Source organism: Barbus barbus, assembly GCF_936440315.1.
Source record: "Barbus barbus genome assembly, chromosome: 38".
In the NCBI taxonomy this organism is placed as follows: Eukaryota; Metazoa; Chordata; class Actinopteri; order Cypriniformes; family Cyprinidae; genus Barbus; species Barbus barbus.
The window spans coordinates 18,875,961-18,893,371 of NC_136716.1; the positions used below are offsets into that span (position 1 = coordinate 18,875,961).

At 35.7% G+C, this 17,411-nt stretch overlaps 1 protein-coding gene across 4 annotated transcripts in view; it reads right to left on the reverse strand.

The window, feature by feature from the left end:
- The window catches only part of vti1a (vesicle transport through interaction with t-SNAREs 1A), a 134,423-nt gene extending 117,013 nt beyond the window's left edge, over positions 1 to 17,410 (reverse strand). For all 4 annotated transcript variants that reach the window (XM_079398076.1, XM_079398075.1, XM_079398078.1 and 1 more), the window contains exons 1-3: positions 17,228 to 17,410; positions 11,734 to 11,792; positions 11,079 to 11,189 (exon numbers count right to left, since the gene is read on the reverse strand). In XM_079398076.1, coding sequence (XP_079254202.1) covers positions 11,079 to 11,189; positions 11,734 to 11,792; positions 17,228 to 17,321 — 264 coding nt within the window. In that variant the 5' untranslated portion in view covers positions 17,322 to 17,410. The remainder of the gene's footprint in view (positions 1 to 11,078; positions 11,190 to 11,733; positions 11,793 to 17,227) is intronic.
- Between the last annotated feature and the right edge of the window lies 1 nt (position 17,411).

The window sequence follows — 17,411 nt, forward strand, 5'->3', positions numbered from 1 at the left end:
AGTATTTCTCACCAGTGGGAAAATGTCTGGCCAGTTCTGATTTCGAGTTAATGGGACTTTAGTCAAACACAATGTGGCTGCCTCAAATTGCCATTTAACCTTTTCTTTCTGCAGCTCATAATCTGCTGAAAATGTTTAAGGGGAATTGACGATTCAAGTGGGGGGAAAAATAAGCAAAAAAAAAAAAAAACATTCACATCATACTGCTGATTGGTGCAACAAAAAATTAAATCTAGAAAGCAATTTAGAAAAAGACTATGACTAGCAATGAATGGCATTAAATATAAAGAAATGTGATTGTTATTAGGGCATTGTGTGAATGCATCTTTTGTGTTTTGTGATGTTAAGTTGTGTTTTGCAACAGTGGACAAAGCGTCATGTGTTTTTCTGAGTGCATCTGGTCTAGAGCAAAGTGCTGTAGTGGTTGAAGAAAGCAAAGACTTTTTCAAGCAAGCTCCAGTATCACAACAGTCTTAAATAATGCATCTCATCCTAGCAGGAGTCAAACACCATCCGCAAGCAGAAAAAATACTATTCACACATGCACAGGAAGCTTTACATCCACCCGCACACACAATGTTGCTTTTCTTAAACATCTAGAAAATAAATTGTAGGAGGTTGTGCACTTGATACGATATCAGATAAAGCCACAAAGTAATGACGGTCGCAGAAGGGTATTTTGTGCCTCTGTGATTTCTTCTTTAGTCTTTGGTAACATCAAATCTGTCGTATGGGTGAAAGATGGACAGATGTGTTTGGTTTAGTGTGCGTCGGTGTGACATTTACGTTAAAAATCGCAGGAGCTGTGCACAACACATGGACCGATATCAGCATGGTGTCTCTCATTAGCACACAGGTTACTGGTGTGTGCCTTTAATTCACAGTGCATTGTGTATTGAAGAATAAACAAAGCTTGAAGAAAAAAAGAAAAAAACAGGAACAAACGGAGGCCATTGAGATTAAAATCAAATGAATATGCTATTGTGATATATTAGTGCTGAGTAAAATATTCAGCCCTAATAAGTAAAATATCTTATTTTATATATAAAATATATATCATTTATTGTATATTTTATCATTTTAAAAATACAATTATAATATAATATTAATAATTATAATAATATCATATCTTTGACTAAATATTTAAACTTAAATTTAAAAAAATTTTCAACAAAAAAAAAAAAAAAAAGTGTTAGATTGACATAGCAAATTATTTTATTAATATTATATCTATAAATATTCTTTTACATTTACAATCTATTCTAATTATGTTATCCTGAATGCAGTCATGGAACAGTTTCCATTGTCATTTTATAATTAAAAGAATATTATTTCATCATTTAATATGTCCAAATAAATTATATTTGTCAATAAAAAATAAAACTGTAATTTGTAAGAAACATCTATATAAAATTATAAAAAAGGAAGGTTGAGTAAAAAAATTATAGTAATAAAATAATAAAAAACAAACGATGCCAAAAAATGGTCAGAAAAAGTTTCTAAATAATATAATAAAACCGTTCAATCCAGCCACGGATATTTCTGTCAATGTCATGTTCGAAACACCAAGTGGAGTCAATAAACCTAACGACTCTGCCCACATACAGAGAGCGAGGGAAAAACGATTGCAAGTGAACTCCCAACAAAAGAGCAAATTCAAGCAGCTTTGATTGAAGAAACGGCATATACTTCTTGAAGGCCGGGGAGTCGCTGCGAATGGTTATTTCTTTAAGGCATAAGCGCCGATTAAACCCAATATTAAAATATGGAAGCAGTTCTAATGAAAAATCAAAGCCCGTTTCTCTGGCTGCCGAGCTTTTTCTCACATTAATGCTGGGTTGGGAGCGGGGCCGGTGCGGGCACTGGTAGAGCAGACCCCGGCTAGGCAAGAGTGGAGAAATCAATAGAGAAGAGCCGGTGGGGAGGGAGACTGCCAGAGCTGGCAGGGCCAGGCCGGCTCCCATCACAGTACTCTCCTCTGGCGTGCAGTGGGGAATGAAACGGGCCTCCCTGGGTCAGCACCAGAGAAAAGGTGAGATTAGAGGAAATGGAGGAGGGATTTCTGAGGCACAAGATACCTGGCGAGCCAGGGACCAATCGCCCATTAGCCTGTGGCTACCTACATATGGTTCACTGAACCCTGCACAGAAAATAACTTCTTTTTTTTCTCGTCTTTCTTCACCTCCCCCGATCCGTCTTTCTCTCCACCTAACTCTCTCCCTTCTGGAAAAAAAAAGAAGAAAAGATTTGTTTGTTTTTTCTTCTGACCTAAGTTCATGCCATATTTAGTATCTGATGTCTGTTCTGAGTGTTTCATCTAAGAACACTCCGATGCAACCAGTCATAAAGAAAGCCGAGCTTATATGCTATTATTGTGTCAAATACACGCGGGAATGAATGGCTACGCGTTGAATAACGCCTCGCTCAGTCTCTCGCTCTCCTACTCGCAACGCGACTATTGTCTGGGATGAATGTTCACGTCATTAGCATAAAAATACCCAAACACACACAGCAGCTTAACCACATCATTAATTCTATACATGTATGTATATTTGTCACTGGCCTATGTGCACCAAATTCAAATGGAGATATAAACAAAGGCCTTATCCACAGTCACAATGAAGTGCGGTCCTGTGAAATCAACTGCAACCATTCATCACAATAGAGCTCAAGACGGAAGTTCAAGACAAGATATTTATCCGTGGCCTCTGCTAATCCTCTCCGTATAGCTCTCTGTCGGAAAGGAGATGATCTCTAAACTCATTTACACATTATTTTTGTTTGTGCGTGTGTGGTAATTGATAAATATGTATTTAAATATAATTATCTAATTGACTAATTTAACAAAAAAAATTATAATTATATATTCGATTCATTTAATTAAAAAATATATATATGTGACCCAGGACCACAAAACCAGTCATAAGTGTCAATTTTTCAAAATTGAGTTTTATACACCATCTAAAAGCTGAATAAATAAGCTACCCATTGATGTATGGTTTGTTAGGATTGGACAATATTTGGCCGAGATACAACTATTGAAAATCTGGAATCTGAGGGTGCAAAAAATCTAAATACTGAGAAAATCGCCTTTAAAGTTGTCCAAATGAACTTCTTAGCAATGCACATTACTAATCAAAAATTAAGTTTTAATATATTTAAGGTATGAAATTTACAAAATATCTTCATGGAACATAATCTTTACTTAATATCCTAATTATTTTTGTCATAAAAGAAAAATGGATAATTTTGACCCATACAATGTATTTTTGGCTATTGCTACAAATATATCCCAGCGACTTAAGACAGGTTTTGTGGTCCAGGGTCACATATACTAATATATATATATATATATATATATATATATATATATATAGCTAATACAATGCTTAATGCATTTCAAATAAATGAATCCTTTAATACAGACAAAAAATTATACTAAATAACACTGAATAAAAAGATGATAAATTAAAGTACAACAAAATAATTTTAAAAAAGTACTTTTACAAACAACATGAATAGAAATATGCTTTAATATGTTAATAATGGTAAAGTAATATGGTATATAGAAATGGTTTTCTACCTAGACCTACTCTGTCTGTAAGCTCTTAATGTTTTTAAAAAGTGTGATGTAACATTCAATTTCAGATTAAATTTTCATTAAATTTTGCTTTTCAGAAAAAGCTAATTTCCACCCCAAGCTTTCACCATTATTTTAATTCCAGCCAAAATTCTCTGTAAAAGCCGAAATAACCCTCTCGTCCTCATTACAGAGAAAAACTCAGCAATAATTTACAGATTTCATGTGCACTGTAAATACGTATATCACTCCATTAAGGGGGAGGACCAATTGATGTCTATGGAGTCTGAGACGTCAAAGTTTTCTCTCTCTTTTTTTTTGGGAGCGTGCATTTTAAAATAGGGAGAAAAAAAACAAGTCAATGATTCATAATACATTTCATAAATACTTCATGATTTTTCATACTTAAGCTGGTCTGGCAAATCAAAAAAAATTGTCACCCTTTTTCGTCCCTCATGTCAGTTCATCATTTTCCGGGGGTGTCACATGTCACTTTCACTTTACAGGAGCGATAGGAACAGGCAGAGAGAGGAGACAGCTCCGCTGTGTCTGATTATCCAGCCACTCTCAAACAGACACACACATACACAGAAACATGGAAATGTTTGTCCTGAACTGAAAAGCTCTGCCTGATCTGTGTCACGGGTAACTATGAAGACAAATAGGAGATTATCCATTAAAATAACCAATTCACCACCCAAAAACACAGCACAATTATCAAGAAATTATGTAACTAATATCTTAATATTTTTATGAAGATTAGTAGATAAATTATATCATTAAATTTACTTATTACTACAGAATTTTTTTATATAAATGATAAATATTATTTTATATTTCTAATTTATTCTCAATATAATTCCAATTTAATTTGATTTTCATGATTGGTTTATAATTATGAATGTACTATTTATTTTAGGTTTTTTAAATTTAATAAATCATGTAATACGTCCAATCACTATGCTATAAAATTAGGATTTAAAATACACTCAGACTGGTTTTTAGTTTTCTAGTTTGAGGGGGGGAAAAAACTCTACTTCTTTTTAAGTACATGGGCTCTTCATTCCCAGCCATGGAGGCTTGATTTTCTCCTTCGAGTGACACAGTCCTTCACCTCATCATCGTCCCATCACTGCGATTAGAGCACGCGCCACAGCGCTGATCTCTGCAAAGCCACACAATCCCATCTCAAAGTACCAACCAATCCGCAAAACGCCCCTCCAAAAACAACTCCATAATAAAAGACGTGTTCAAAAGATCGATTTAGTCCCTTCTTAAATTGGTACCATCTCAAAAAAAAGAATCCGTGAGATTTCCATAATAAACACAGAAGGTTTGTAATCAGGGAGTGCGATTGGACTTGGGCATCATTGGAGGCTTGCTAAACTCAAAGGACACAACTATCCTAATCTGCATTACCTTCTTAGCAGCATGAAACAATCAAACAATCGAGAGTTTTCCGAGTGCACATTCGGCTCTAATTTAAGGCGATTAAAAGTGTCGAACATCCAGGTCAAGTATGTCTGTCATGCTTCTCTTTTGTGGAAGCTGCTGTAATAGATGACTTGGTTGGTATAACAAGAACTCTTTTGAGTTTTGATTCTGAAAGATTCAAAGCGCTTATTTGGAAAGCATGTTGTGTGTGTAAAACTTGATATAGCGCAGTAAAGGCTGCAACAAGTCTGCAGATGAGAAGAGCTTGACGATTAAAAGTTAACTTGGGGGAGTATAACAAAGTTTTATTGAAGTCATTGGATTTCATCAAGATGATTGACAAACCTGTGTTCAGTTCACTTATCCGGCAAACCCCTGAAGGGATTTAACAAACTCCAACAAAGTTTTGCTGAATCTGTGACCTGGACCTTGACCAGTAATTTCATAACGTAAAACTGTTCATTGACAAATACTTTTCTATAAATGTCACAAATCACTCAAAGGCGTCCATTTGCCCTTGCGAGACAATTTTAACTAAATAAAGCTGCCCACCATCTGACATTTTTAACAACTACGGCAAATTTACCATTGGAAAACTAGGTCACAGTGTATAATTTCACTGTTAACTTCTCAGACTACACTTAATATTAGACATATTACAGAAGCCTTTGATACGTTTATTTTTTATGTTATTGGTACAAATATACAATTCTTAGACCTTACAAAATGTCTCAGCAAACCACTCAGCCAACTCTGACAAAACCCTGAAAATGTATTCTTCAGAAATTACTAAATAGATATATCCGGCCATGATTCAATTTTTACAGTGAATTAAGCTTACTATTCATTTTATTTCAAGGTCATTTGCGCTTTCTTCACAACACCTATAAAAAATAATCTGCTCTGATAAACAATCTTTGAATTGATTCAGTGCCAAACAATGATGATAAAATATGTTTAGCACTGCAAAAGTGAACTGATAAATACTTTATAGGGTTCTTGAATATCAGATACTAACAGCTAGAGTCAGGAGGGCATTTTACTTATTGCTTGCAGGAATTATTCAAGCAATTGTCGCAATTTTGAATAGGGAAGTGGAATTTAAAATAAGATAAATTCTCATAATTGTCTTATGACTGTACAACAATTATGAAAGCACATATATCATTTATAATCTATAGAACAATCAAGCTAAACAACTTATTTTCTTTGAACATTTCTGTCTTAAGATCATGCTTCACAAATAACATGATTTCAGATGCGCATGTTCTCTAAATCTCTTAAATACTCTTGTAAAAAGCATGGTATTAAAAAAAAACTAACAAAAAATGTATAATGAAATACTATTAAAGAATGATATATCTGCACCCTACAATGAAAAGCACTGCCATTTCATGTAAACAAAACCTTATTACTATTGTACTCTGCATTAACATGACCAAAATATTCACAATTTATTCAAACATAAAAATTAGGTCCTAGCAAAATACAAATAGGAAAACTAATAATTATAATTTGCATTTCTTTTTCCGTCATCACATTTTGAAATGAAAAAAAAACTAAAATAATTCAAACATAAATTATTATTCAAATGTGATGCCAGTTTTTAAAAGACTATTAGTCTCAGAAGTCAGTCCATTAAAAGAACACCGCTCCTAAAGATTAAAACACTACAGTGCTGAGAGCAAAGCAGAACTCTTGAGGAGAAGTCTTTGAGTGCAGAAAGGTGGGAGAGACCTGTACTCAAATATTCACCCAGACCCCAGCCGCTTTACCTACAAGCTCCACTTGCCCTCCAAATGAGCAAACAAGTACCCCATCACCTGGGATATTCACAGTGTTTAATCTCAGAGTTCCTCAAAGGAAAGAAGTCAAAAAGAGACTGATGATCTACTTATATCTAAGAAAACGGCTTTGATTAGCAATTGCCTAAAAGCAGTGATGAGCAAGTGATTTCTTCCCGATACCTTGAACAATGTCGCCATCTGTCGTTCACAGAAGGAAATGTGTCAGAACCAGGAATTGAGCCTGATAATGCAGGTAGGTTTATCGTCTCTGTATTGATGTGACAATATCAAAGAGAAAACAAGTGTTTTGTCTAAACAAGGTACGTTCAATATAATCTTCCATAATTACTTTATTCAGTATGAGGGGAATGAATACACACACACACACACACACACACACACACACACACACACACATATACACATATATAGTTTGATACAAAATTAGGTCCTGTTAGGTCTTATATAAGTAACAGAGTGGACAGATATACCAAGCATTTCACCCTCTAGGCATAGACTTTTCTTCTTGCTTTAAACAGATCCTTCATTTTGTTTTGTTTTGCAAGCATGTGCTCATTTTATGTTTATATATTATATTTAGCACTCACACTTTTTTGCTAATATAAGGCCTCTGCGGGGGTTCTCGGCTTTAAGACCCAGTGCCCCCATTATCAAAATGAAGCCATCATGAAGGGAGCATACCTTCGGGATGTCCTTCTGATATCTGCCTACTTTCTCTTGAAAAATGGCAGGGTTAAGAGGTCAGCCAGTCTCCGTCTGCCGCCGAACAGGAGGCTTAGTCTGGCGAGTGGGATGGAGTGAAGACTTCAAACCACGGGTGAACGGGTGAGTGCGAGCGAGGGTAAAGAGAGAGAAGCTCCAGGGAGGCCAGAGGAGGGGAAGGGCAGGACAAGGCCTTGATTTCCCGTGGAAGCACAACAAAGCCTCTGCTTTTTTAGAGAAAGCAGCGATGGCCCTCTCCCTGACACCTCTTAGAAGTGTGCGTGTGTGCTCACGTTGCGTGGCAGAGAGGATAAGCCATCCATGCTAAAGCATTTGGCACTTCTGAGGAGCCAGCTGAATCTCCCGGCTTTAGGACAAGTTTCTGGGGTTTGCTATCACTGGCAGCTTCAGGGGGATCTGTTCTTCAAATGCACATAAACTCAAAGCACCAAGCAGAAAAAAGTGCTTTCAATCAGAACAATTACTATCTCAGTCTAAAAACACAAAAACATCTGTCTAGTAAAAAAATTAAATAAGATAAAATAATAAACAATACCTTTTTTTTTAGTAGAGACTAAATCAGAAACGTTGGATGTGTATTATAAAGTACTACCTAACTACTGTTCATTTTCATTAATATTCTCAATTTTATTGTTACTATTATCAAGCCAAATGAATTTAAAGTTCTTAAATTATCAACAAAAACTGAAATCATTTGATCTATTAAACTGAGTTTGCAAAGCACAATACATTTTTTAAATAAACGACAGCTTAAAATGTTAACAGCACCCAACATCTTGCATATCCATGATTAGTTTGCAAATATATCTAAAAAAAAAAAGAAGGTGAAAGGCAAAGGAATGTAACCATGAACGGTGCACTAAACCCTTTCACAGCAGGTGTTAATTGCATGATAATTAAGCACGGCAACAGTCAAGCAGGAGAAGCTAAAGATTAATCATCGGCCAATTAAATGCCCACGGCGAGGAATGTGAGGCCCCTCGGAGACGAGAGATCTCCACTGTGATCTGAGCTATCAGCACAGCGGCACAACATCAGATCACTGGCAAAAGATCCTTTTCAAAAATCTCCTCATTTATGTCAGCCTTTTTGGAATCGTTGTGGGTATGCCGTAGCCATCTGGTAATTGATATCAAGAGCACCTTGAGTTAGGTGCAGGTGCTGGGTTTGAAAGCAACGACTTCAGATGAAGAGAATTTGCTGCGTGCTGAGACTTCATATGGTGGCATCAGTGAATGGAGTGAATTGCAAAGAGAACAAGGCTGTAGAGGGACTGAAATGGCTTAAAACTGTTTAATTCCAATGTGATATATATTGTATGTGAAATGTGTTATAATCTTATATATACACACACACACACACACACACACACACACACACACACACACACACACACACACAGGGTAAAATAAGTATTGAGCACGTCACCATTTTTCCCAGTAAATGTGTTTCTAAAAGTGCTGTTGACATGAAATTGTCATCAGATGTCCGTAACAACCCAAGAAATCCATACATACAAAGAAAACTAAACAAATAAGTTCAGAAATGAAGTTATGTGTAATAAAATTGAATGACAAAGGGAAAAGTATTGAACTACTGAAATGTATTTAATACTTCGTACAAAAGCCTTTGTTGGTAAAGATGCCTTCTGTATGGAGAAACTAGTCGCATGCATTGCTCAGGTGTGATTTTGGCCCATTCTTCCACAGAGTATTCAAATCTTGAAAGTTCTGTGGGTCTCTTCTATGAACTCTGATCTTTAGTTCTTATTTTCTATTGGATTCAAGTGAGGTGATTGGCTGGGCCATTCTAGCAGCTTTATTTTCTTTCTCTGAAACCAGTTGAGTTTGGGATCATTGTCTTGCTGAAATGTCCACCCTTGTTTCATCTTCATCATCCTGGTGCTGTAGGTCTTGGGACTGAACCAGCTAATATTAATTTCCACTGACTAGGGGCAGGTTTGCTTTCTAATTACTGATAGATTTCTGCTGGTGCCTTTTTGCACCTCCCTTTCTTCATGTGTTCAATACTTTTTCCCTGTGTCATTCCATTTTATTACACAATTTCATTTCTGAACTTATTTGTTTTGTTTCCTTTGTATGTATGGATTACTTGGGTTGTTACTGACATCTGGTGAAAATTTCAAGTCAACGGCACCTTTAGAAATATATTTACTGAGAAAAATAGTGACGTGTTCAATACTTATTTTACTCGCTGTATATATATATATACACATACACACACGTGTGTTATCCTTCCACATAAATTTGTTAATATTTATTTAGTTGTTTTACTTTTTATTTTATAAATATATAAATATTTCATACTTGTGTGCATAGTACTTTTTGCTTACTTTTAGAGTGACCTAACTTGTTTATCACATTGATAAATATAGGACAATCTTGTACCATATTGATATAAAAATATATTCCAATCATTGTAATTACTAACATGAAGTACATTAAACATTACATAACGTCAAGGTTTCCCAAACTGGGATTTGTAAAGGGGGTTTGTGAGTTTAATGAAAAGCTAATCATTAATTAAATCATAAAAATGTTTAAAATAACATACATCGAAATAAAATCCTAAACATAAATAATCAAAATAAATACTCATAATCGAAATAAATCAACATAATTAGTAATATTATTATTGTATATTGGTGTAAACAAAAAGTAATTTTATGTGTTGTTTGTTGATTTTAAATATAAAACTTAAATAAATATTTATGCAATTGAATAAAGTAGGACAACAAATGATGACTGTGATTTAAAAAAAAAAAAAGAAACAATACACAAAATATGTTATAGAAATGTAGTTGTTATATATATATATATATATATATATATATATATATATATATATATATATATATATATATATATTCATGTATATTATTACTTAAATATTAATAATATTTTATATATTATTACTGAAACACGAGAGGGTTTACTAGAAACAGGGAATGTAGTATATTATCCTGATCTCAGAAACTCACAAAGGCAAGGCCAACACCTCATATTCCAAATATTAAAGAATCAAAGTTTGTTTATTGTGTAGTTTATCCTCTCCTTATCCAGTATAATATAAATGTGCCCACCTAAGAGAAAACAAAAATACGTGTATTTGAATATAAATATTACAGTATGAGAGTAAGAAAGACAAACATGGTGATGTAAAACAAGCAAAGGAAAAATTTGGCTTCAGAGGAAAAGCGTCTCATTAAGGTTTGTGGATTGGTGTGTGGGGTGGATTCTTCATGGGCAGGTAGAGTTATGAATAACTAAACAAGGACATCTGGCAAAAAATACAGGCCTGCTCTCCTTGGCCCAAGTGGTAGTTGCAAAAAAATACACTCTGAAGTAACCACAGTGGAAATGTCAACAACCTTCGGTGGGTTTTGAGTTGAAGAACCAAGCTTCAGACCACGTGTGTACGTGCGTGTTTATGTGAAGAAGAAAGCGGCCAATGAAAGTATTCACGCAATACATGTTTGCTTTGTTTGGTATAAGGACGTTTTTAATACTCACAAAATCTTTCTCAAGTTTCTCCATCTCTTGCTTGTAGCTCTTCAGACGGCTGTTGTACATGCCTCGGCTCTGAATAGGTATCTCTCGAACCTCCAGGTCCATCTGCTCGAGCTAGGAACATCAATTAAATTCAGTGTAAACAATCAAACTACTTAGCATACCATTTTGATACAAAACAATGAAACTATCTAGCTAATTTACTGTCAACCGGAGGCAGCGCAGAGGTATCGATTCTGGCACCCGGCAAATCAAGTCATGTTAGGATGTGCCGCTTCATTAAAACCTCTGGCGCGGTTGAGCTCTGACAACTACGACATGTGTCCGTGTCACATGTGAGCAAACCGGCGTGCACAAAAGGGCCCCGCTGATTTACACTGTCCAATCAACATGACATGATGGGACAATTTACATGCGACACACATCCCTCCTTTCGGCACCTGCCACGGTGCCTTCCCACAATAATGGTGTGAAATGTGTCGCACGGTGTCACTTAAAAGCGCATTATGTGGATGTGATCACACCGTTAGCACCGAGCAGCCTTCAGCCAGATGAAGAGTGTCTCATGTCACCAGCGACATTGCAGGTGTTGTTTATGCGGGGGGGAAATTTTTCCAAATTCATTATTTAGAGTGGAAATTACTGATCAAAGACCCACCAACTCTCTGACTTCTTCAAGCTGTTTGTCGACATTTAGAACCAGCTGTGTCTTCTCCTCTGAAAGAGAAAAAGAGGAAAACATATTGATCAGTGGATGGAGGAGCTGTGCTTCATGACAACAGCCCGACTCCCCCGCAACAACAAGGGAGCAAATAAAAACAAGCCTGCATTTGAAGATATATTTACACATTCTCAACGCACAAAGATCCATATTTGATGTGTCTTATTTTTCCATGTGTAAACGCCTTTGTTAGTTCGTGAAGGAGTGCAGAGACGCCTCTTGGTAACTCAAAAGAGGAGAGAGATGTCAGCTCCGCCAAACTCTGCTGTTCTACCACCCACTCGGAACGACTACAATGAGATTGTATTGGTTTTTATCCACTGGTACGAGCCAGGCCGAATTTCCCTTTCCTAATTTACATCTACATCAGCTCACTAATGTTTATTTGGAAAACGAAATACATGCTGTACATTGTATCTAACTCCCCAAGCATGTTCATGAAGCTTTTTCAAAAAATAAGAGAGACTGTAATTTTGGGGGCGTTGTTAGGAACCACACAAAATGCTAAAAATGAATGACAACAATATTATAAATCTATACTACTTTGTTAAAAAAATTAAAAATAAATAATAAAAAATAATAAAACAAAAATAAAACCACTTTTATGCTACAAGCAATTTTAGGCATCAGTGCAATATAGTATTTGACTGAAAATAATTAAAGTAATAAAATCAAATAAAAAATCATTAGGTTTAGGTATGTAAAGTAAAGTAAAGTCGTGACGTATTGTCAAGTATGGTGACCCATACTCGAAATTGGTGCTCTGCGTTTAACCCATCCAAGTGCACACACACAGCAGTGAGTAGTGAACAAATGCACACACACACACACACACACACACACACCGTGAACACACACCCGGAGCAGTGGGCAGCCATGCTGCAGCGCCCGGGGAGCAGTTGGGGGTTCGGTGTCTTGCTCAAGGGCACCTCAGTCGTGGTATTGAGGGTGGAGAGAGCGCTGAACATTCACTCCCCCCACCTACAATCCCTGCCGGCCGGGGACTCGAACCCGCAACCTTTCGATTACGAGTCCGACTCTCTAACCATTAGGCCACGACTTCCCCCACGACTTGAAAGAAAATTAATACATTTACTCAACAAGGATGCATTAAACTGATCAAAAGTGACAGTAAAGACATGTATAATAATGTTACAAAATTTATATTTCAAACAAAAGCTGTTCTTTTGAACATTCTATTCATCATACAATATTTAAAAAATGTATCATCGCTTCCAAAACAATATTAAACGGCATAACTGTTTTCAACATTGATAATAATAAGAAATGTTTCTTGAGCACCAAATCAGCATATTTGAATTTTCTGATATTTCTGACATTGACACGTGGAATAATACCTGCTGAAAATTCAGCTTTGCCATCACAATAATAAATTACATGTCGAGTAACACTTATTACAAGTAGAAAACACTTATTTTACATTGTAATATTTTGTCAATGTATATATATATATATATATATATATACACACACACACACACACATTGTTTTTACATTAAACTATAGTCCCTAAATTAATATCTGTTACTACATCACATATTTTAGTACAGCTGAAATGTTGTCTTGACCAGTTAGCATCCAGAACCAGAACTATTCATTTATAATACGAATTTTGTAATAACAGAAGCACGCTGTAAATAAATAACCCAGTGGAAGAACATCAGTACATCTACTGATCAAACAAGACCAGCGAAGCACATCAAACCATGTCAAGCGATAGCACTAATCATGAATAAAAAAAAACATCAAGCGATATCAAACGGGAAGCGGTCAGTAATCTGGAAACTAAAGTGAACTTCTGTTTTGCCCTTTGGCTTTCCAATGTCTTTTGGTGGTCATCAATCCATTTTTAAAATCTGTGTGCAACCTCACAGCCCACACAGTGTAAACAGCCAGGGGCAATTCTCTACAAGGTGAGCAAACACTGGGGCCTCTCTATTCACCCCTGGCATAGGGCAGGTTGAAATATATATCTCACTATTGCAGATGCATGGGGCAGTATCACAAGGTCAGGTGCTCTTTGGGCAAAGCGTTGCACTAAGAAAAGTTTGACTTGTAGACGCATCTTTGCATCTCTGCTCAATTTTTCATTGTGTGTGACTGACAGCTCTTTCTCCTTGTGCAAATCTACTTAAAAAAAAAACAACCTTACATTTATGTTTAATGGAGCAAGGCCTTGCATTATTTCCAAATTCATGTTTCGCAACTACAAGTTTTGCGCTGTTCAACAAAACAAAACATCTTGGAGATTCTCAAGTGAACGAATGCAGTTTGTTGAGCGGGAAAAAAAAAGGCCAAGGGCATTACATCCATCCACTGGTCTTTATCAATGTTTCTACACATGTGACACTGTACAATGCCATGAGAACAACAGCATAAGCCGCTTTGTTGAAGTCATTGTTGGTCGCAAACAAATTTGTATACCTAGGAAAGAGAAAAAGCATTTTTTTATGCACATAATTTAGATTTGAATTCAAGAGCCGAACTCCTCTGGCAACACTGAGGAAGGTTTGGCCATCACTAATGAGCATGCTTTGCTTATGGCTTTGTTCATATTCAGTGGACTTATTTAAATACATTTAGCAGCTGGTGGTGGGCCGGTCTGATGACACACTGTTTGTTTCTGCCAAGCTCTGAAGAAGCAATTTAAGCTTCAACAATTCACCACATTACACATTCTCATTCTTTTCAATATGCTTAAATAATGCAAAGAAAAGCCAATCGTGTTGCAATTGTTTGACAGCGCTCACCGAACTGAGCACACGCTGCTGTGCGATTTTGAATAAGTGATTAATCCTTCTCACCTTTTGTTGAAGTACAATAGAAGCACCGAACGAGTACATCAGGTTATTATGAGACCAGACCTCTGAGGTTTAATACTGACTGAAAGCAATCATTTACATTAAAAGTCACCAGACTGTATGAAAGTAAGCTTTCATTGCCTTTCACTGACTTTTATTTTCAATCTTGCAAAGTCAGAAGAACAAGATCTTGAATAAATTTTATGTATTGAATTTTGAACTGAAATTGAACCGCATTTCTTAATTTCACAACGTGAGCAAAACAAAAAGTTGTATCAACTTCAAAAGCATCATGAGGAGAATTTCCAGAGGATAAACCATATCTAGCAATACCACACTACCCTGAACAGTTCAAAAAGGGCAAACAAGCATACAGAAACACTGAAAACACTAAACTCAAGCAAACGTTGGAATTGTTCTTGGCCATAAGGTTGTATATTTCAAACAAATACATTCAGAAATTTTGTCTCTTTAAATTTAAACTCAATTAAGATTCAAACTCAAAACTCCATAAGATTAGGAAAGTAAGAAATTAATGCTTGGGGGGGATTTTGTTTTCCCTTCATAAAAAAAACCCTTCATTTAAAAACTGCATGTTACGGAAGTTCTAAGCGGCCATGCATTATTAAAATTTTTCTGTCTTGTTTTGTCGTTATCACAACTTAATTTTCTTGTGATCTCGACATAACGAAAGTTGTTGATCTCAACGTAAAAACCGTTTTCTCACGACGTAATTGTAGCTATCGTGAGAAAATCAGGGTCGCTACATTGTCTTCGACGATAAAGTTGCAGACCCGACAGCCTCCTTCTCAAGTGGCGAACACTTATGTGCAAGTCGTCAATCACTGACAGACACAGAGCTATTTCAGTTTGAGTGAGTCCCTGATCAAAGTAAAAGCGAATACGATCATCCATGATGCTGCGATTATGCTGCTTCTATAGCATTTTCTCATGCCGAATAAATTAAATTAATTTAAATTAAATTAAGTCGTGATAACGACAAAACAACTTTCGTTATGTCGAGATCACGAGAAAATTAAGTTGTGATAACGACAAAACAACTTTCGTTATGTCGAGATCACGAGAAAATTAAGTCGTGATCATGAGAAAACAAGACAGAAAAATTATAATAATGCATGGCCACTTAGAACTTCCGTAGCATGTTGTGTTTATTGTGTTATCTTTGATTAATATTTAAATTTGTTTGATGATCTGAAACATTAAAGTGTGACAAACATGCAAAAAAAATAAGGGGGCCAACACTTTTTCACACCACTGTACATCAAAATTAAGTACAATGTACTTATTGTGTTCATATTATATTGCAAAACACTTTTGCTGCTATTGAGGTGGGATATGGTTAAGGTTAGGGACAGGTTTGGTGGTATGGGTACGTTTAAGGGTGGGTTAAAGTGTAAGGGGTGGGTCAACAGTGTAACTATAAATGTAATTAGAGAAATTAATTACAGTTGTAATTACATGCAGGTATTTTTTAAAATATAAATACAATGTAAAAACATGTATGTACACAATAAGTGCACTGTATCAAATGATTAATTTAAATCCAAGTAAACCGTAGTTAAGGCTACCTAATATAAAGTGGGACCTCAGTTTGTATTGGTCCACAATTATTAAGAATGGTTATTATCAGCAATGTTTAACACAGTTTTTGCTACTTAATATTTTTGAGGTAATGTGATACATCTTTTTCAGAATTCTTTGATGAATAGAAAGTTCAATGAAATAGTTAGAAATCTTCACTGTCATTTTTGATCATTTTAATGTGCACTTGGTATTTTTAGTAGTGTTTCAAGGTTTCCACAAAAATATTAGGTAACAAAAACATTGACAGTAGTAAGAAATATTTCCAGCACACCAAATCAGCATATCAACAATGATTTCTGAAGGATCACGTGACAAGTCCTGAAGGGTCATGACACAAGTTTAGCTAAATATATTATTGTTCCTCGATAGAATAAAAAATACAAAAGTATATGACAAATGTAATAATCTTAATAAAGTGTAAGAGTAAATACAATCTGATACTATGGAAATGTTAGACAGCCAGGCTTGAAATGCTACACTAATTCTTACTAAATATGTCCCATCTCTCAATCCTCGGCCAGAAATATGTAAAAGATTTCTGACCAACTGTATTCAAGTCTTTAGGTCTGACAAAATTTATTGTTGTTGTGTTATGTTCATAACATCAGCTTGGGAAAAATAACATTTTATGTTAAGCCTATTTCACCCTCAAAAATTATAATAATGTCAACAACACAGACAGGGTGTCAAAATAGTAGTCTCACTGTATATTGTTTGTACTGAGTGCTGTTAAATGCAGTGAGTTCCAAACTTGTATTCTTCTCTACTTCAGCCAACTCTTTAACTCCAACAAACACAACATGACATCCCAGATCCTGTATCTTCACACATCACTGGAGACTCATCTGACACACCTGACACCATGACCCTCACGAAACCATAGCTCATTTGACAAATGATACCGGACGTTTCTAAATAATATACCAATAATGAATCATTAAATGAGTTGTTTATGTCTTCCTGACATGGATGTTTTGCTAGTAACTCATTTACCAGCCACTTACCACCGGCTAGTTTGGGTATTCTTCCAATTTTGTTGGTTATTTCCGCGGTGAGGGTGCCAAAGTCCTGCTCGTACGCTTCAAAATCCGAAGACATGTTGTATTTTTGTTTTAAAAGATTAAAAGAGGGATGAACTGTGCTGCGTTGCTTGTGTCTGCTTCTTATTGACCACCGCGTCACTTCCGG